This window comes from Tachysurus fulvidraco, chromosome 16, assembly GCF_022655615.1.
Source record: "Tachysurus fulvidraco isolate hzauxx_2018 chromosome 16, HZAU_PFXX_2.0, whole genome shotgun sequence".
NCBI classification, from domain to species: Eukaryota; Metazoa; Chordata; class Actinopteri; order Siluriformes; family Bagridae; genus Tachysurus; species Tachysurus fulvidraco.
The window spans coordinates 8217089-8239284 of record NC_062533.1 but is presented as its reverse complement, the minus strand read 5'-3'; the positions used below and the strand labels follow the sequence as shown (position 1 = coordinate 8239284).

At 40.1% G+C, this 22196-nt stretch overlaps 1 protein-coding gene across 2 annotated transcripts in view; it reads right to left on the bottom strand.

Annotated features, from left to right (window-relative positions):
• brf1b (BRF1 RNA polymerase III transcription initiation factor subunit b) overlaps positions 1–22196 on the bottom strand; it is a 54041-nt gene that overhangs the window by 5660 nt on the left and 26185 nt on the right. For both annotated transcript variants that reach the window (XM_027149063.2, XM_027149064.2), the window contains exons 13-16: positions 12758–12819; positions 12435–12516; positions 10373–10425; positions 8700–8968 (exon numbers count right to left, since the gene is read on the bottom strand). In XM_027149063.2, coding sequence (XP_027004864.1) covers positions 8700–8968; positions 10373–10425; positions 12435–12516; positions 12758–12819 — 466 coding nt within the window. The remainder of the gene's footprint in view (positions 1–8699; positions 8969–10372; positions 10426–12434; positions 12517–12757; positions 12820–22196) is intronic.

The following is a 22196-nucleotide window of genomic DNA, read 5'->3' as shown; positions in this document are numbered from 1 at the left end:
AGGTGTATACAATCTTTTAGCACTGGGCTTAAAGATAGCCCAGGTCGAAACAAATGGAAGTACCACCCAAATGCACTGGGTATTGCAAGGGACTGTAAAAGCTCAGCAATTGCTTTCAGTTATTTTTATATGACCTTCCATTTCATAGAGTAAAGGAAGTAGAGGAAGAATCGATAAAAATCCAACTGAGTCTACAAAATCTTAATGGAATCTGAAAAAGCCTGAAAAATAGTGAGAGCATCTTCCAATGTAATCAAACTCTGATTGGTGTAATTTATCTCATTTTCAAATTCAGTTCTGTGACTATCTACAGTAGAATAACTTCACATACAAACACATCTATCTAATTTGTTAATCTTTCTGAGACGGTAATCATTTTTAAAAAAATCCCACTGAAAAAATAAATGTACAGGTAAAAAAAGGGTAGACTTTGTTTCCCAAGGCACAAACAAGGAAAAATGTTTCTTTAATTCCAAAAGATACAATAGTGGTCCTTAAGATCCTGTTCTGTACCTCAAAACTACATTGCTCATAAGTAAACGTACACCACTGATTGGTCCTAAAACCTCAAGTTTAATAGTACTCCTTTTGCTTGGTATTTATCTCAAGCTGCTGCTTAATGTCTAACATGGCAGTATAGTGTAAAGACTATGACAGCACATTGTGAAAAAGGTCAGACAGCTTTAAGCACAGGTAAGACTGAAAACACATTAGATTTAGAGCCAGAATTACATTTAGAATGCCGCTGATGCATGGACATGGCTGGTTGGCTCAGTAAAAAAAAAAAAAACCACAACCCATTATCCAGCAAATGTTCTTTTATGTGCTTAATGGAGTGAGGCCACAGAAGCAAGATGTTTGTTCTGGGAGCATAAAGCTACCGTAATTCTTGAGAAATGAAAGAGTAGGTGTGTTATGTTTAGATGGCATCTTGGGGTGAGGCTCCAAATGTGACTGCTGAACTCTGACCCTTCAGAAAACATACTTTCTATTGTTGTGGTTTATATTTTCTTGTGCCAGCAGGGTTTGGCTGGGAATGAGCACATCCGCATGTGAGCTCCCACAATCCCTGTGGGCTGGCAACTCACACAAAACAGAGCCAACCAGGAATGACATCCCTTATAGCATTCTGTGCCAACTCCCATGTGGCGGTCTGCTATGTGGTTTTTTTTTGCCAGTGTGGATGCATTAACAACATTTGAGCTAGGTGTGAATGACAATGGAGTGTGAAGGACACCTTGGCAAATCAGAGTTTGTCAGACTGTTCTTGTGAAGCATGCAAAGGTCAAGCTAAACCAAAATCCTAGTTCAAACAATGAGCATAAGCCTTGCGTTGTGCTTTTATATAGTATTATATTCATTAGATAATTAGCGGTTCAACATCGATTTCAGTTCAAAGACAGTCTCTACAATAGGGAGAGAGTTAAATCAATTTTTCACATAAAAGCCCACAAAGATCTAATGGATTACCCTTCCTCAACAAAGTCAGTGAGATTTCCACATGGATCAGCTAAACACTCCGTGTTATCCCATGTAATGCCAGGAAAGTCCCACATTAAACCATCATACAGCATCTGGTAATTGTTGTTCAACTGCTCTTTAAACCATAAGACATCACATGGAACTAATGTAAAATCCAAACTTTAAAAAATAAAACGTATTTAAAACAAATAAATAAATAAACATCTTCACCAAGGGCAAATTACAGTGACCACAATGAGAGATTATTCAAAAAGGGAAATAGGTTCATTTTGTGTCTCTGGTCTATGATTAGACTGTTGCATCGGGAGAACCACAGAGAGTGCAGAAGGCTTGCTTGCTGAGCTGCCCTGGTGAGGGGGGCGCCATCCTGATGCCAGGCTGCCTGCTTGCTCCCACTCCAAAACAGATGGCAGATGAGCTGGCTAATGGGGTGAATTCACGCAAGATAAATTTATCCACTTAACAATCAATCCCCATGTTGCCTTATCATCAATAATTTCCCACACAACGGCAGATACTGTGAGATAAAGACAGGAAAAGATGATAAAATATTACAGAATCCGTGACTGCACTTTTTGTAGGCAGCTGAATACTTTCTCTATGAAGTTTAATTGATGGTCAGTGTAAATGAAATAACTTTCTTGTCCTTCCACTACGACAGTGTCACATTAACCACAAAGCAGTCATTAACATTATAGTCACTCATCCATCTTTGTAGTAATATAAGAGTTCAGTGTCACTGTAGAAGGGATTTAAGATTCAAGATCAAACTCTTGTAAACTTTTGGACAGACACTTTCAAGTGACTTTTTCTGTGAGCTCATAATGCTTGGTACAGCTGTAATGCCTTTTGTGGATGAGCTCTGAACCCCTATAGGATCCATTTAGCCAGTCAGTCAATAAGACATGTCAATGAAATCTGACAGGGGGAAGTAATTGTGCTGAACCAATACTGGGACTGCATGAATACAGAACAGGACTAAGTGCAGACTGAAGGAGACCCTAAAACAGCAGGTCATAATAAATGACTAGGATGGAACTCCAACTGATCTATCGAGCCATGTACGCTACCTAACCCCATGTCACTTAAATCGATCTACCCTGATTGATAGTACAGTATGAGTTCCTATCTTTAGTTTACTGCTAGTTGATATGGACTTGCTGCTAACAAATAGTTAGTTCCAAAGAGCCACACCTTCACCACAGCTAGCCACAAAATCCATTTATCTGTAATGCGCTTATGACAATAAACATTGTCTCAAAGCAACTTTACAGAACATAAGAAACATAATACAAAAACATTGTATTATACAAAGATTAATATAATATAAAAGTTTGATATGGAATTATATTTAAGCGTGTTTGTATTTATCCCCACTGAGCAAGCTTGAGGTGACAGGCGACTGTGGCAAAGAAGTGGCAAAAAGTTTGTATTTATCCCCAATGAGCAAGCTTGAGGTTACTGAGGCGACTGTGGCAAGGAAGTGGAAAAACTACCTTAGATGGAAGAGAAAGAAACTATGAAAGGAACCAGACTCATAAGATAAGACAAGATAAGATAAAAGGGAACCCATCCTTATTTGGGTGACACTAGAGGGTATGATAACAAATAAACAGTCTGACAATTGTGTATTGATTAGGAGGTTGTTGTGCTCAAAGACAGTATCTTCCAGCACAAACAAGATATCTTACTTGTTTTGATAACAATTCTCATGCATTCCCTCCAATATATGTTAGATTTCTAGTAAATGGGTAAATATTGTATGTTCATACACTGTTTTTATGCTGTGAATATTCTATCACCATCTGCAAGTGTTAGATTATGCCGAAAACAATGCCTATGCTCTTCACAATTTCTACTGTTTACTTAACAGGCTTGGTATGTTAAATGTACCTAAAGATGACAGTGACTATCAACAGCTTATCTAGCACTTCAAACTCCCTAGCAGCATCGAGAACATCACCAGCTGTGAGCTGGAAAGAAATATATGAAACTAAAATATACAGATGTTCACAGGTGGGAGTTGGTGAGGTGTCATATCAGCCTTTCTCACTCTCACTGGTCACATCAATTTGCTTGTCGCATGGATAAAGCTACCATTTTTTTTGCATTGCAAGCCCAACTTTACATAGTGATAAATGCCTGGCCTCCTGTGGCTGGAACTCACACAATCGTATTTCAAACAAATGCTTCCAGGCTTCATTTTCAGGTCACTGTTGGTGTGAGTGCAGAGCAATAATAATACATTAATCCTATCTGATTGAAAATTCTAGAAGAACCCAGAAAAGACCAGTAGATCTGTTTTGCATGATGCAGGAAAGAAAGATCTTTCAGAAAAGCCAGAAGGATATGATGGAATTCCAATAAGTCTCTGCTCAGGACACACCCATATGATATATGAGACATAGCAAACAAGCCTGCCATCGTGTCTTGCCTACGGCAAGAGTGGTCTGTCTGACTAAAACATAATAAAGGTCAATCACGAGTAAGTCAAATGCACTGTGATACTTTGCACTGAGGAAGTAATATGACTGGATGAGACGGTCTTGAAACATAAATCAATGGTTACGCTTACACCGCACACACGTAGAGAAGGGGATGAGAGGTTAAAATACCTAATGCAGACCAGAGAAAAGCTCGCTGACATAGCGTGAAGTCATTAAAAATTCAGCTCACGCTCTCAGTTCCAAAGCGATGAAAAAGATACTGGAAGGATGCATACATTAAGAGTTGGGTGAGTTCCACACCTTCTGGTGTCAAGACAGCTTATCACACGTCCTGCAGACCACTGAGGAAACCCCCCAGAGTCTGGAGGCTGGTCGGGAGGGATCCAGGGCAGAGAGAGCAGAAGTGATTATCCTCTTGCTATCTTCCTCTCCAGTGGTTCAGCAGGAAGGAAGTACAGAAGGGGGGATGTCCTCTACTGTTATGACTGTGCTTAGCTCATAGCTCTGCAAACTCAATTTTCTCACAGAATGCCTTCTATGTGAAACGGGCAGACGGTGGTAACCCTATGATGCCAACTTTACCATACTGGCAAGGACATAAAAATTAAGACATTGTTTAGAGCAAGATACATTTAAACATATTAATGTATTAAAATAATAACTACTACTCTTTCTAATCTAACATGTATTTCTTTATTCATTCATCTTCACTAATTTGTGTGTCCTGGTTATGGTTGAAGTAACAAGTTGGCACCACTTAATTTCATTTACCCAGACTTTTTTCACTGATCTAATGTTTCTATAACAGCCAACATTTACATGACTGTGATAAACTGCTGTGTGTCACAAACCAAACCTTAGTGGACTTTGTGAGTTTAGACTACCTAATCCTACACACAGTGATTTAGAGATTTTAACTGTAAAAAAAAAAAATTAAAACATGCCATCTTTACCTATCGAAAGCATGACAAGTAATGTTCATTTAAAAACTGCATGTTGTGTTTACTTGTGTTATCTTTGAGTAATATTTCAATTTGTTTGAAGATCTGAAACATTAAAGTGTGACAAGCATGCAAAAAACAAAAAAAATCAGGAAGGGGCAAACACTTATTCACACCACTGTATGTGTTGAAGACCTGTATAAAACATGGCTCATGGGAAAGCTTGTACCATGAAAATAGCGTCACCTGCCAAAAAAAGGCTGAGAACCACTGCTCCTCGATCACTAACTGACACACATACATTCATAAGCATGTACTGTGGAGGCTGCTAAATCCACCCTGCCTTCTAGTGAACAAAACAGTGTGGGGGAGTAAATATGCCCTAAACTGATCACACAAAGAATCTGACATGGTGCAGGGTAGCTGTAAAGGAAGTACCAATTTTCTCTTCGTGTGTGGCTGTGCAGCTTGGTAACAGCTCCTGCTGTCATCATGATGCCCTTTGTTGCATCTGGTCAGAACGACAAGGAAACCCGAAGAGCAGGAGAGATCTTTCCTGCCACCTCCGCTCATGTCAGAGCGCATACACTTTCTTGATGCCACCAGGAGACATAAGCCTCCATTAACAGACAAGGTCTAGTCTGGCTTAGTAGAGAAGAGAGTGGGAGAGGGCTCCTGCTGAGACAGCTTGAGCAATGTGAAATGTGACTGACTCAACCTCCCTCAGCACCTAAAGAGCAGATGGAAAAGCAAGGCGAGAAAGCTCAAAGGGTTTACAAGACGGTCTTTCTGTGCCACAGTGCTAACTATTCACCATGCGCCTAACCTGCTGCTGAAGCAAGCCATTTCATCTCTGCTGAGAACTGGAGGAATATGTACTTAAATTTGAATCACATAAGTGAAATCAAAAGAATGATTATAATTAAAAGCTTCGGGGATCCCAGTTAACGTTACTGAAATAAATCTTGCTGGTCCTCATTGGACAGAATTTATTGTTTCCATGTAATTCACTTAGTCACTGCTAATTCATTTAGGGCCTTGTGAATTTGCGTATATCTTGCTTTCATTACTTGATAAGCTTGCTGGCAATGAGGTCATTAGTCACCATAGAAAACAATGTGCAATCTACATGTTTAAGTTCCCCTGAGAATACTGCTTAGAAAAACTGCAACATCCAGCTGTTATAAGGGATGTAGTTCCCATCAGCAGGAAGTGGCTCCCCGATTCCTACCACCATGCATCCTCTAGTCAGCCGAACCAGAGCCCACTGATAAATCACAACCCTAAACAATAGAAGACTCCATGTTTTGAAATCTGGTCTAAAGCCTTTTGGGTCAGAGATGAAGCATGAAATGACCCAGAGAATAAGGCTTGGCCAGTGGACATGACCACATAACAAAGTTTAGCTAGTTAAACTGTGGGACCAAAATTCCAAGCATTCCTTTATGCTCATGCTAATCTGGACTTCTCCCTGCCTGCCTCTTCCAAGAGGAATTTTCTTGTGTATCATCCCTTTCACGCTTGCAAGCATGGCTGCAGTCTTTGTCGAGGGGAGGGAAAAGCCTTCTGAGACATAATCTGTCACAGACTCAATGTATCTTAGAGGCCACGCTGTCTCTGGCTCAACATGACCAGACTATAAGAAAACTCAGCACCCTTTCTGCTCTGGTTACTAGGGCAGTTGCTTCAGGGATTTAGTGACATGGAGGTCCACTAGTATCAACCATGTGGCATGCTCTTCTAATGGTTGCTGGGAAATGATGTCTGAGTTTAATGGCTGAAAGCTCTGTGCTGAATCTGCAGTTGTAGGGGATGAATAGCCAAACCCATAATGTCGGATGAGCAATGCTGGATGAAAACCTTGAGCTGACTGGAAACAATGACATTAGCTGTGGTAAATGTTGCATTTCCACTGGGAATAAAGAGCCTCTGTAACAGTCTGTGAAATTCATCAGGGTAACTCAGTACTTGGGGCATTTCTGGCAACGTCAGTGTGATGTTAATGAAGTACAAAACTTACTTAATACCACCTTTTGAAAAACAAACACACATACATCAACACTTATCTTTATTTTCTGACTTCTGGCTAATATATCCATATCTCTAGAAATTAGGCAAGAAAGCCTCACAGATACAGTAGAGTTCTATTTTTAAAATTCAAAAATCTCAGCTGTGTTAAATGGCAAAAGCCTGGCAATGATTTCAAAGCAGGAGGATGTAGATGTAGATGTAGATCAGACAAGCATCACATAGCACTCTGGGAGGAGACACGTCAGGATGCGTTGTCACTCTCTTTGAGATATGTGTATAGAGGATTCAGAAGCAGCTCCTCCTGCCTCAACAAGTTTAGATTTGCACTTCAAAAGCTGAACTCTGTGCGTACTAAAGACTCAGAACCTTTAACAACATGCAGGGGTGTATACAGGGAAGGATGAAAGACAAAAAAAAAGAGTGAAATAAAGGTACTGTATGGCATTTATGCTGTAGTCTTCCTGGAGAAGTGCTTTGTTTTTCTACCTCTGTCAGTATAGAGGTCATGCAGTGGGCTGGGTTTGGCAGCCTCTGTAGGAGCTTGGCAATGTGTGTATGTGTGTGTCTGTGTGTGGGTGACGGATGGTGGAGTTGAGCTTTCTTGGGTACACTTTCAGAGAGGTGTGGGGTCATTCGGTTTAAGGAACAGTGTAAAGAACGGCTTAACAAAACAGATTTGTTTCTCTGCTCTTAGACTGAAGAGTAAATATGCACAATAAATATGCAGAGGTTAAGAAATGTAATGCATTAACATGATCAACAAATACTTTTTAGTTATTTCAAATCTTAATTCTTGCCCAGGCAAAAGGGAAGAAAACAGTTGTGTGTTTTGTCAATAAACCATGGCCAAGTTTGATTGGTATATGAAATTAAGGCACCAAGGCCAAATTGTCCTCCCACAATAGCTCATTAAATGTTTTCCCATGCTCCGGCAGGAGGGAAATGAGACGTTTTCTCTCAACCAAAGCTGTAACCAAATTAGAGTTTATTGTCAGATTTGTTCCACGTGCCATCCGTGACATAATTTAATACCTTTTAATAAGCCTTAGCTAGTCAGTAGCAGGGGCTAAAGTGCGTTTGCATTACATATGTTTTTAATAGTAAAATTGTTTCTGTTACACACGAAAATGTGTTTTAAAAATTCAAAGCTAATTTCAGTAGTTAAACAAGCCATGCTTTTTATAATGCCTCTAACCATGTTTATTTTATTTCAAATGATAATGTTTTTTGCTTAGGATCTCGACTACAGTTCATAATTCTGATTCTTATTGACAAGAATAAAATAAGTAAATTAGTTATTTATGAAACAAACATAAGAAATCACATAATGAGAACCTTTAGTGAAAGTGTCTGGCAGAGATTCGTTACTTTTCGTACAGAGACATTTGGAGCCCTAGAGGACTATTAATTGGAGAGGGGGAAAGCTTAGAAAAAGCACCGCAGGGTGCCAGTTGACAGCAAACAGAAAAGACTGGCCTAGAATTGATGACGAGGTCTCTCCTGGTGGAAAGAACTCTGAAGGTCAGCCAAAGCAAGACAAAATAATATTAAAGACGGACAAGGAAAAAGGACTCTGTCAAGGACAGTAAGAACCTTTCAATCTTGTCTTTTGTCAGAGGTACAAAAGAAGTACTTCAAAACTTGCAATAGAAGATTGCAACAAAAGCACTACTACAAACTACATGGCTGTAGACAATGAGGGCAAAGCTCCTTCAAAGCAAATGAACCTATCATTCCATAAAACAGCAATCACTAAACAGCTTGCTGTGTTGAAAGGAAACTCTTTGTTAATTCTCACCTTTTCCCCATGAGGCTTGCAGGCTTTGCCAGACCCAGATTGCTCTTGTTGGGCTGTTTCTTACGGCGAGTGAGCTTCTTACGTCCAGGGACGATACCAGACACTTCCTCTGTCTTATCTGCTGGGCTGCTGCTGCCTTTGCTGTTCAAGTCTCTTAGTACATCGTAATTGATTTTGCTTGAAATCTTCTTCTGTTCCAACATCTTCTCTATTGCCTCTCCTGCAGTGCTGGCCCGAATGGGCTCTCGCCTTTTGGATGACTTTTTTGGCTGCACAGTCACAAAGAGAGTGAATTAGACAAGCTGGAAGAACAAAGCTCTGAACTAAATAATACATAAAGAATCAGCACAGAATAGTGGCTCTACACTGCAGACAATCCTCTGACGTACTGAAAAAGAACCAGATTTAGGTTCACACCTTGAATAGATAAGGTTCTAAAGCCAAAACATACACCAACCAACTAGAATGTTAAAACCACTGGCAGGTGACGTGAAAACCACTAATTATCGTGCTAAAGCAGCACATGTATTATGGAGAAAGTAAACTGTCAGTTCTCAAATTTTATGTTTTGAAAACATGCATATGGATCTGAGCAACTTAACTAGGGCCAAATTGTGATGGCTAGATGACTGGGTTAGAGCATCTCCAAATGGCTGTTCTTGCTATGCAGTAGTTAGTATCTACCAAAAGTGGTCCAAGAAAGAACAACCAGTAACTGGTGGGGTGAGGGGCCGAGGCTCATTGATGTGCAATGACAAGAGAAGAGAGTTTACAGTGCGAAGCCTATCCCGTCTTGTCTGATACCACAGATGAGCTATTGTCGGACAAATTGCTTAAAATATTAATGCTGGCTATGATGGAAATAAGTCTTGTTGTTTATATGTCTGCACAGCTGCAGACAGGTCAGCATGTCCATGGTGACCCCTGTCCACCACCAAAAGAATCTACAATGGCCACATAAGTATCAGAACGGGACATGGAGCAATGGAAGAAAGTGGTCTGATGAACCATGTTTTTTTTACATCATGCGGACAGCTGAAGAGTTCAAGGTGTTGCTTTGGAACCAAAATAGACAAGATCTCAATCTAATCCAGCTTCTGTTGATGACAATAAAGGCCCCACCTTGCAATTGATAAGGATTTAAAGGACTTCCTGCTAATGTCTTGATGCAATATCTTGTGGACTCCATGCCTGGACAGGTCAATGCTGGTCTGATTATGCAAGGAGGACCTACACAAAATGATCTGGGTGGTTTTAATGCTCTGGCTGCTCAGTGTATATTTATTCACAGAAATTAACTGCAGACGTTAAACCCTGCAGATATCAAGATGGAGCTTGTAAAAGTGATTCGGCTTGTATTATCATGAGTGATCTCCAAAAACCGGAGTTGTTTCAGAGTGGAGCAAATCCCAGCATGACAGCCTTGACTTCTGTACATGCTATGTACTGCAGGTTCTCAGCATCTTATTAGAGGTCCAGCAGTGCAGATGTCAGTTTAAAGAGGTTAAGTGCACACAGCACAGGGAGTCTGGGCTGAAACCAGAGATGTAGTCTAGATCAAATGGAAAGTGTATGAATCCCACAGACAGGGATATGTTTGAGAACACTAGCACCAGAACAGGGCAGGGGCTGGGAGCCTCGGCTTAGTGTTGTCACAAACGTGAAAAACTCACCTTCTCCTTATAGATCCCTTGTTCTTTCTCCTTAGCTATCCTCTCTTCTTTTTCTGAAAAGACCAGAATAAATCAATTTAAAAGAATTTGTGATATGTACTTGTTTAACCTGCTTATAGAAGATATCAGGATTTTACAACACTACCCATTCCAGGAGTGCTTATATTCACTCTAACTGCACTGAGGCATTTAACTCGGTTTATCACTCTGTGTTGTCATGTCATTTCATTTCCTGGTATGAAACTGTTAAGCAACATCATCAGCAGACATGGCAAACAAAATTAAACAGGGAAATATCTTTTGGATTAAAATATAAACGCTGATCAAAGTAAGAAAGGAAGCCAAATTTTCTGGAAGTGCCTTTAACATTAATGTACAAATTATAAAATGTGAGCGAGGAAGCGAGCTAGCTTTTGAGATATTAAGTGAGTTTGGCTTGTTTCAGCTAACAGGGAAAAAAAGTTATAAATGTCACTTACCCATATTAATTTCTTGTATATAGAACTAACAATATTTTATTCACGATCATGGAGTTCTTACTGAATGTCAGCACGACTGTGATTACACGGCACTCACCCTGCAGGCTTGACGTTCTTAATTGTACGCCAGTGATATGATATGATATATAAACAAAATCTAAAATCTCACAGTGAAAAAATGTGCTATAAATATGACCTTTAATATAAGCACATGTATTCTAACCATGTTAAAAACCTTTAAAGAATTACATATTAGTGTCGCAATTATTAGCACCACTGTGTACAAACTACATTTGCAAACATAACTTATTTTTTTCCTTCTATTTTGGATTCCGAATCTTTCTAGATCCTCTTAGGTTCTAGGTCAACCCATCTAGATTCTTTGTTAAAGCAAACTCCCAAGTTTTCAAAGGGGGGGTTGTCAGAGGATGGGGCAGCCATGTTACACGCTTGATTCGGTGATTAATAACCTTTTATTGTGAGTGGGATCGTGTTAATGACCGCCTTTTTAGCAGAACAATTCTCACCCAGGTGTTTATGTTTGTGGTAGGATAAAAGAAAACACTTTTGTTCTGCATCTTCCCAATGGTTTCTTGGTAAGTTTAATTCCAGGCTCGATGACCCCAAAATGCTACCAATTTTCTGCAAGTCGCCAACTCTGATCTTTGGAGAAGGTTTTGCCTCCCTAATGGTCCTTCTCAGTGTGTGTGGGGGAGACTTGTGTGCTGTTCCGTGTCAGTTCAATATAGGTCCAGTTGCTTGCAACGGCTTAATTAATCAGAGGATATGAACATTTTGAGGCATGTAGACATTTTTATAGCTACTGAATAATGTATGAAGGTCAACACACTTTTGGTTCATTTCATTTGTGTACTCTCTAATTGTCCCAATGTTGATGAATGGCTACGAGAATTTGGCCTCTGTGTCAACTCATACTTATATGCCAGTGAAACCCTACACCAGTGAAGAACTGCGTGAGTACCTAAACGTTCAGGCGAACGTAAAACATATAAAATATAAATATTTCACATGCTTCAGTTTATGGTCATAAGTATGTCAAGGGGTGTCACTCTTTGTGACACATGAGTTTTTGTTAGAAAATGCATCTTGAATACAGTTTTGTTCCCTTCGATAAATTTACTTCAATTACTTAATTCCATTTCACAACAATCTTTAACAAGGATGCCAATAATTCTGGACCTGATGGCATTTGTCTAATCCACAATAACCAGCAGTAGGCTTGACAACGGTAAAGAGAAAAAGGCTTCTTGCTACTCTGACAGTGATGTAACAAATGAAATCTAAGTATAATGAAGTGTACTTTATCTCTGCTTTATTCATATTTGAACACTTGATGAAGGTAAATATACTAAATTTGATTTGAAATTCACTCACAGGGACTCGCTCACTTTACCAAATGGGTTTTTATAGCTACAAATCCCTTCACTTCATTAAGTTCTATTTTTATCTCAGACGTTCCCCGTTTCCGTGCTTCACACCTGCTGGCTTGATGGCCATCTGTACTGCGAGAACCAAGTGTATGTTAATGAGTGCATTAAAAGCTCATCTTTCTGTTTTCTTACCTTTCTGTTCTCTTAGATACTCCTCGTTTTGCTTCATCCACAGCTCTGTCTTAGCCTGGACCTCGTTCTCATTGAGAATGTACTGCACAGGGGAGAGCAGGTTGATAAGGGGTAATGCTACACGGCAAGACTGCAAGATCTCAAATCGTTCTTTAATGAGCTGATTAACTCGTGGAGCGTTTAAGCATTCAGGCTAGCAGGTTTGTGAACACGAATTACAGAATCATCACCCAACAGGCTGTAAGAGCTTAGAGATGGCCTTCGTTGTTTTATCTAATAATCGGAAGATCTCTTCATCTTTCATATCTTCACAAGACACAAACCTTTTCGATCTCGTCCTCATCAATACCTTCCAGATCAAGCTCGCCGTTATCCGACTTGTCCTCTGCAGACACAGAAAGAAAAAAGTCATATATATTTGTGCCCTAAAGTAACATTCGCTGATTTATTATTCCACTTGATTTGCTGTTTTATAATTATCCCTAACAATGATGTATTTTAATCTTATATGTATATTCAGCATTATGTAGAAATTTATAGAAAAAGCCCAAGCTCTAATCCTAGTTCTATTTGACTGGCCTTCAGGCAGAAACAGAGAATTATTTTCTCTCTTTTGGCCTTTAGGGTGAAGAAGCACTTTCCTGTCTGCAACAGAGAGACACGGCGGTTGTTTCTATTATAAGACATTATTTAATCCTATTTTTCCACAATAACATTGTCATATTTCACAGTTCATTCATTAATAATAGCAGGTTTTATTTCCTTTGATCAAAAGACTAATTTCATTTCCTAATGAGACTTTGCTGTGGGATAAAAGGAGCATGACATCCTGACGGTGATTTTTTCCTTTAACAGCACACTCCATCTTGTTTCTTTCTCGCTCCAAATATAAACGGATGTTCTAATGACTACATATGAGCACTAGCTTTTTATGTATTTCTTTAAGTTTCAATTTTCTATATACAATAAACCTGTGATGGTGGAATATACCTCAGGTGAACTGGATTTTGCAAGAGGTCAGCTGACTGTCAATTTATGTTCAACCAGCATAAAGAGGACAGAACATGGGTTAACCTTAATCCTTTGAAGCAGCAGTGACTTTACCCTTTTGGAGGCATAAGAGAAAGGTGTCACTGGACAGACGACAGATGACATTTATAAAAAGCAGGCAGCGGGTGTTTATCTGGTCTTCTGGCCCCGCTTTTCCATTAACCCAGCAAATGCCCTGGGGCATGATTTAGTGATTAGGCCACACTAGCAGGGAGATTATTTATCCTAGTACCTCATTTTTAAATGAAACAGAATCGCCTGTCTGCTTGATTGGAGGCTGGGGAGACGACAAAACGGGGGGAAGTCACAGGATTCCAGTCCTAATTAGACTTCCATTTCATTAAGAAGCAGTGCCACAGCGTCATGTGAAGCTCTGTCAATAACACATGCCCTGCCATTGCTGTTCAGTAATTACCCCTAATAGGCAGAAAGAAAGAAAGAAAGAAAGAAAGAAAGAAAGAAAGAAAGAAAGAAAGAAAGAAAGAAAGAAAGAAAGAAAGAAAGAAAGAAAGAACTACAATGAAAGTTTTTTTTTATTGTCCAAACTGTAAGCTGTATTTATATCTAGGCTCAATTTACATACTTAGGCAAATAAAAAAAAATCTGTACTGTAAAATGATAGAATACTGTGACCTATTGAGAGCACACACCTGACTGTCGCTACAAACACAGTTAGCTTTTACAGTGAGGAATGTGTTCATTTTCAGTACAAAGGGAGCGAAGAAAAAAACAGATCACAAAGCACACAATGCCAAACAAGCACACAAAAATATTGACTCTGAGAATTAAGAATGCACGAATCCCATTATTTACCTTCTTTTGCGGTGAAGCAGAAAAACTCTGCCTTTGTCTGCGGTTTCATAGAACCGACAAGCTTGAGATTCAATGTGTCTGAAATTCCAGAATGCACCCGTTAGCTAATTTTAGATTACCCAATACAACGCTTTATGTTTAATTAATCGAGGAAGCCAAAAATCAATGATCCCTGAACCATCGCAGTGAATTGTGCAGCCCTATCGGACACCGATCCAATATCAAGTCGGCGTCAGTCAGACACCAACTGTATGTAATTACACTGGTGTGTCCGTACTACACCTGTGCATTTAAAGCGAGGAGCCTATTGTGAATATCTCTACCACTGATGAGTTGTATTGAATAGTTTATTCTACCTGCATGTGTAATAATTTCTATACGTATATTTTTACCTGACGCCTAAACGATACAGGGCTAAACTTAGCATCTCAGCTCAGTATAGCAAGGCATGTTCAGTTTCAGCCAGCGAGTCTTTAGTGACAGAAAAATCTTCTTCCCTGATAATTAACAGTGGTGAGAAGAGCTTGAGGGAGCTGACCTGCGATATTGCTGTGAATTAGAGAAGACTGTGAAGATCAGGATCTCCTCAGATGTTCATTATCTAAACTGAGTGGTGCTTTTCACCATGACACACACCACATGCACACACACACAAAAGACCTAAAAAAAAAACACAGCTAGGTCAAAGAAGAACTAGAAAAAAGCAGCAGCTCCAAAGAAGGAACTGATTTTACAAGTGGGATGAGAAAGGAAATTGGGTCACATTTTGTCAGACAGCTTCCATTCCTTTTCTTGCTTGTGTGGAGTCAGAAACGTTTCAGATTCAGTTTGTAAGAGAGTAGACACACATACACAAAATAAAACTGTCAAAAGTCTGCCGTCCTCCTGTGATAGCAGGCGCTCGATGAAGATCTTTACAATTATAATAAAACAGTCTGAAACAGCCACAGATCCCGATCCATGAAGAGCTGACTGGAAATCCACCAGTGTCAGTGGAAGGTGCTGTCCGTCTGAGGCAGTCAATGCAGATCCATTTGACACCTCACTGACTGCATACATTTCCCCTTTTTGTAACATGATAAGCACCGGTTAATGTTATCAGTAGCTACAGCTTCCCCTGACACAATACAAAGTGTCATTATCAGCTGCTGCTAGACTCTCCCAAGGTCAAAGGTGAGGGATGATGCATGTAATCATATGATCATATGAATCATATGATTCTCGCTGACCTCTGATGAATCAGTTGATCATTTTGACCTTATTAGTTAAACCAGGCCAATAAGCCGGTGAAGAATAAATGAATGGACAAATCAGTAGCCAGGGCTTCTGGACAAGATGATGTTATACTATAATGCTTTGGGGGTTTCCTTCAGGTAATCTGGTTTCCTCCTCCACTCCAAAAACATGCTTAGGCTGATTGGCATCTCTGAATTATCCATTGTGTGTGTGTGTGTGTGTGTGTGTGTGTGTGTGTGTGTGTGTGTGTGTGTGTGTGTGTGTGTGTGTGTGTGTGTGTGTGTGTGTGTGTGTGCAGCACCGGAAATGGATGTGTGGATGAAAACTACACCTTATTGACTTTTGTTGCAATTCTTCTTTTGGTGTGTATGTTTAAGCTTGCTTGACACTTCCATGACATATGTTTGAGCTGTAACTACAGCGCACACTACACGCTCTGAATCCTACCACCTTCTGCACTACACACATCGGTGCCGAATTTGCAATTAAGCTTGACAGTTTTCGCTGGCATTAATTAGGATGCAGGAATAACAGATGGTCTTCTCAGAAACACGAACATGTGGAAAAACCGAAGAAGCCGAGCATAAAATCCGTGTAAAGCCGACTGAAATCTCTCCTGTTGTAAGTCACCATCTGGTTAAACACGAAAGAGAAGACTGTTAGAAGACTCCGATAATCTTTTATGTGAAATGTGTAGACAGAAGACGACACCTTACAGCCAAAGGATTGGTCAGTGGTTTGATTTTGATGATACAAAGACAGTGTGCTTCATTGCAAGTTTATTAGAAGACGAAAATGTTAACACACTTGTTATATTTGATTAAATTACTAGCTATGTGACAATGACATAAAATTACAGTCAGTTTCTAAGCGACCAAAAGATGAGCCTGAAGCATGCTGGAGATTTTTGCTTACTGAGTTGGACTAGCTAACAAATATATTACTTGTCAACTTTTCTTTCATTCCTTACCAGCACAAATAACATTTTTCATAGGTAAGCTAATTTCTCATAGATTTTCATAAGGTCTTTCTTTTTACAAGCTGGCTGTGGCAACCTCGCCCAAGCATGGCCTGGCGTATACACACTGGAGTATGTGATGGGGCTTGCAGTGGCTGTCACATATCAAACTCAGTGGAGCAAATCACAGCGGCTCCTAACAGCAACTGCACCGCCACAGCCGAGTGAATAGAGGGAAGAAAACAGCACGGTGCGATTAGGCTTCTTTTCTCCAGCAGATTAGAGTTAAACAGGGTTACTGCGTAGCTCTCCACACACAGGGACCTGAAGGTCATCCACAGGCTGAGCAACCAGGTGGAGCAAGAGCAAGCCGGAGGAAATGCAGTCGTCATCATAACGAGCAGTGGGAACGGCTGAGTTTGGCTCACAACCGTGTCATTTGGTTTGAGACGTTTTTGTAATGCATGTAATACAGAGTGGCAGAAGAAGTAGAAGAGCCAGAAAACTGATACTTGTAGCTGGGAGATATCTTTAAACAACAGCAAACATGCTGTGAATGATAAGACAGAGAACAAACTCTTAGTCGAAAGCCTGAATGCAGGGAATTCAGAATGTTTTATGGAGACTCCAATATGCCTGTGAACTTGTGTTAGCATAATTCAAATTACATGATTCACAGTCATGTGAATCATTATGCAAATAAATAGATAAGTTTGATGCCAAATGCCACGATGGAGATGAACTAGCGCTGAAAACATGCTCGAGTCATTTAGGGTAATCGCAGCAGATGTAACATAGAAATTAACCTACTCAGAACGACTTTATTTATAGAGCTGGCTGCTGAAGGACATAAAAACAGTGACAGGTTGATAGAAATACATAAGAAAAGTCTTGTATCAACAAGGCTTTGGTTTGGGATTCATACACATTCAAAGCAACACAGTGAAGGAGCGAGTATAATACAGTAGTCCACCTTCCTGAACCTCTTTCCAGCTTCACTCCTTGTTCCTAATGTTTGTGCTGTAGAGCCAAAAAGGTATGAGTTAAAATATGAGTAAATGTCACAGCTCAGCTACTGCATACTGTTTATCAGAATCCATCCTCTGAGAAAAGGGCAATGCTCCCACACCACACACCTTCAGAAAACTCACACACACATACATACACCCACACACACACCGCTGCACCGTACAGTGCCTATGCTATATGACTCTGAGGGACTACAATCATCCACGCTGCTTTTTTGGCTAACACATTTTCAAATCTGTCAATTATTCTCGTGCATGTCTGAAACCATTGGTTGCTAAAACAGCCAAATTGGACACAGCCGTAGAAAAAAAATGTTGTGGGTGCACATTTTGCTTCGCCCTACAGATATTCATAAAAAAAATGCAGAATGATAGAAATTAAGGCTACTGGTGAGATTTTATACCTTCTGATTTCTTTGGTGCGACCGATTCAGCCATGCAGGGAACATGATTTTAAACAAAGGGGAACCTTTTAGACATCAGTAGGCTTGAGAGGAAGATAGGAGCTACATGAGGATACTTTTCAAAATCCGTGTATTTCAAGATCAAGAGGGGAAAAAAAAGAGCTATTCTCCCAGAATCCCTCAGCATATTTTCATCCTGTCAATCATTTCAATCTACCTGCCTAAAAGGTTAAGCACTGTGGAGGACAGTGGGGGGTTTGGCACTTTTTTCTTTTTCTTTTTTAAATCCTCATGCTGAATGTCATCCACTGAACGTTTACGGAGCAGAGCTGTCATCTGCTGTGACACGTTCCCCCTTCCTCGGCTGCACTTCTCTTTTTGCCTCTCCCTTTACCTAAGGCCATGGGTCCATCTCTCCAAATCACGCACAGCTGCCAGCACTCATGGCATCCATTAGACGGTACTAGTGGAGGTAGCACAGGCTTTTGGCAGCAGAAGAGCACCCAGAAAGCGAGGGAGAAATGGTGGGAGGGGAGGGGAGCAGAGTCAGACTCACTCAGCAGAAGAATGAAACGGCACGGCACTACTATTTGTGAAACGTGTCAGTTGCGAAGGTTTCAGCGCCTGAGAGCTGCAGCTCCTATTCCCAAACGGAAACAATAGGCTGACACTGGAATAGTAATATGCGAAATCAATGTGAATGCTGAAATGACTTTAGCAGTTTTGTTGCTTCTGGTAAATGCTGATCTGATGAACAGATAATGCACTTTGAATGCGTTTTGCGGTCTAAACTCTGCCGAGGATTACTGCCTTTACACGCACTCAATATCCAAAAGGGCTCTGATTTCAATTATTTGTCAAGAGCCTGACAGAGTTTTTCTTTAAAGGATCATATCTGTTCCATTCAGTCTCAGTCTGTGCTGCCTTTTAAATGGCAGGGTTCAATCAAGGTTCATGGAACCGTGGCTAAAAGATAGACGGCTTTCCTTGTCACTTCTCACTGGGGTTTTGGGCACATTCATGCATGACGACGCCTCATTTAGACCCATTATGCATCATCTCATTCGTATACCAAGAAGCATCTGGCATTTAAGAAATATTTTGATTACATGAGCATGAACTACTTACAACCGTTTTCTGGGCTAAAAGTGGCCTGCCAGTCAGAAATAGAGCTGCTTTAAATAGACACTGATGAGAAGAAGGGAAACGGCTGTGGGACACAGGGTGTGAAAGACAGAGAGAGCGAGCGAGAGAGAAAGAGAGAGAGTGAGAGAGAGAGAGACGGAGGGGGTCCCACAAACTGCTTCTTAGTCTCTCTCTCTCTCTCTCTCTCTCTCTCTCTCTCTCTTTCTAGCTCTCTCATTCCACCACTTTTTAAAATGCAGAACATTCTTAAACATTCCTTTACCCAATCCTCGGCTCACACTTTCTCCAGCTCTGTCTATCTAACACTTTCACTGTCTCCCATCTCAACAATGTGTCTCTATTTCCTGACCTTTTTTTCTTTTTTACAATCCTTATCCAAGTTCTGCAGGTAAATCCACTTTTCCCATTTCTTCATGAAAATCCACACAAATCATTATGCAAATGTCTGCAAGAGCTGAGATTTTGCAGTCTGCTGCGCATTTTGTTGTTATTGTTGAGGTTATTGAGGAGGTGGATTGGTTCCTGTGGAGGAGATGGCAATAACGCTGTGTTTACCAGAGGCTTTTAAGAGGCTTTTGCTACTGCAGAGTCATCAGCCTTCCCTTGCACAAAGAACCAAGATGATGGGGAATAATATTGGCTCGCAGCCATTCAGTAAAAAGCCCGTAAACTCCCTCGTCACCGCCATCAGCAGATAGCTCCCGTCTTTATCACAGCTGTGCACCTTCATCACGGCTCTCCTGGTGGCCCCGGGGAGGACTCTGCTGCTGCCGCTAGCCACAACCAGCAAAGAGTCTATAACAGCTATTCGGGTCAATGACAGGGCAAAGACGTGGGTCAAAGGGTAAAAGGAAATGGTGTGAATTCAAACGGCCAGCAGGTGCTAAGTGCTGAGAGCAACACGGTATTGCTTGGCTAAGCAGAATGGGTAAGCATTTGAGGTGTTAGTAAAGAAAGCATTAATAAATAATGGGTAGATTAACACCTCAGAGCCCTCTTACCAAACAACAAAACATGACAGCCAAAGACATATTACCTCAAGGTTAATGTTCATTGAGTGGATCATGCTTTTAATTACAATCCTAACTAAGTCAAGATCAATTTCATTGATGCTTTGTGTATCAATACTAGCCAATGTCCTGTACCTATTAGTGAACTGACAACATATGATAATTAAATACTGCTCGTTTACGTATTGATTTCCTCTTGTCTAATCACACAAAATGCCCACGGGCCCATCATAAAAGACCTGTATGATGTGTTAAACCTTAAAGCCACCAGCACCGTATATTTGTCCTGCTTTTTCCTATGAATATTACTTTGAATTCTCTGTGGCTTTTTCAGAATGCCTCGCAAAACAAACAAATAATTGGTAAAGTCCTAAAGCATTTTTCAAACATCGATGCAAAGATTTGTGTGTTTTTGAAATGTACCAAAATCCTTTAAGGAAAAAAAAAACAAAAAACAGAAAAAGTGCAAAACTGCAGTAGATGATGATACTAAACCATTTGTCATGGAGGAGGTGGGATATTCAGGGGTCTCCGTTGTTTGAGAAATGCTTCATAAGACTGCGTTGGGCCACCAAACAAAACAAAAACAAAACGAACGTGTACCCAATGAGCAGAAAGGGGCGTGTCTTATCAATATGGGCGGAGAGAGTGTCAGTGCACATGTGTGACATTAGCAGAAAGCGGTTTTAACATTGACATGGAGGATAAAAACAAAGAAACAAAGAGAAGAAAGGCTTACGATAAGGCAAGAAGTAGGACCGTGTTAATATAGGATCAGCTTTCTAGCGCTGGAGAGAACTGAACATCTTCCGCGTGAAACAAAGATAAACCTTTCATGGCACAACACACAGTACTACAAAAACACATTTGTATTACCATAGTATTAGTCATTGAGTTCATTTATTTATAAAAATATACCCTTGGTCAGCTTCCCCAACAGGTTCCGCCATAATACTTGTCTGGGTTATAGCTATCAAAACAGGGGTGGGACCCATTTGGGTTAGGGGCGTGTTTGTTTTGGTGATTTCAAATGTCAATATTGGCTTTCAAACAACGGAGACCCCACCTTTAACATGCCTTACAGTGACAAAGGAGATTTAAGAGCTGAGGTAATATAAGAAAAATTTATTTAGAACTAATTCTAATATTAAACTCAATGTACATAGTACCTCTCTCTCTCTCTCTCTCTCTCTCTCTCTCTCTCTCTCTCTTTTGAGTTGCAAATATGTTTTACATGAGCACAGATGCTAATCATAAACTACTTCATGTTCAGCTGATTAAAATTTTAATATTAAACCTCCACAAGTAGAAATCCACCTTTCTTGAAGGAGGCGGATGAAACATAAGCTACAGACAATCACAGAACAATCGTTGCTGCTAGCGACATCTGGTACATTAGCATAGTTCATGCCTTTTCAGTACAGTAAAGCATAACTGATAGAAAATGTTGACTTATATTTCAGGTTCTTCTTTAAAGATGAAATACCAAGATTAGAATTCTAAAACATTCCTTCAGAACAGAAGAGCATGTGGTACTCCTGCAAGACAAAACACTTCATTTAAGTCCTGGGAGTTTTAACTGAAATATATGGCCTACAGGTAGGGCAGATCAGGAGAGATTGCATTGATTAGCTCTATTGATGAGGTTAATTCCTGCTTCCATTGGTTTTGACTTTCCCACACCGTGAAGGACTGTAAAATGAGCTCTGATAGTTTTCTTGAAGCATAGACCATTTGCAAGCAGAAATGCCTGAAATCACTATTGACAAGAAGCTAAAGCTCTAGATAAAACTAGAAAGGCCTAGAGAGTCTATCAGAAAAAGTAATAGTGTGTGTTTAAACAGATTAAATGAAAATTAAATGGGGCGAATTAGTTGAAGCAAAGGTAAGGCGGCTGAATGCAGCCATGGTTATCAGACCAAATCCACATGAAATGCATGTGTTTTTGTTGGACCTCAGCAATGTTGCGACAGAAGCTAACCTATAAAAACTGTGTTTCCCAAACGTAATCTGCCACTGTACAATATCAAAGAGTCATAAAAAAAAAGAACAGAAAAGAATCTAAACTCTAATGATCTCAAGGGTCTCTACTTAATAGAATAGAATTTTTTATCATA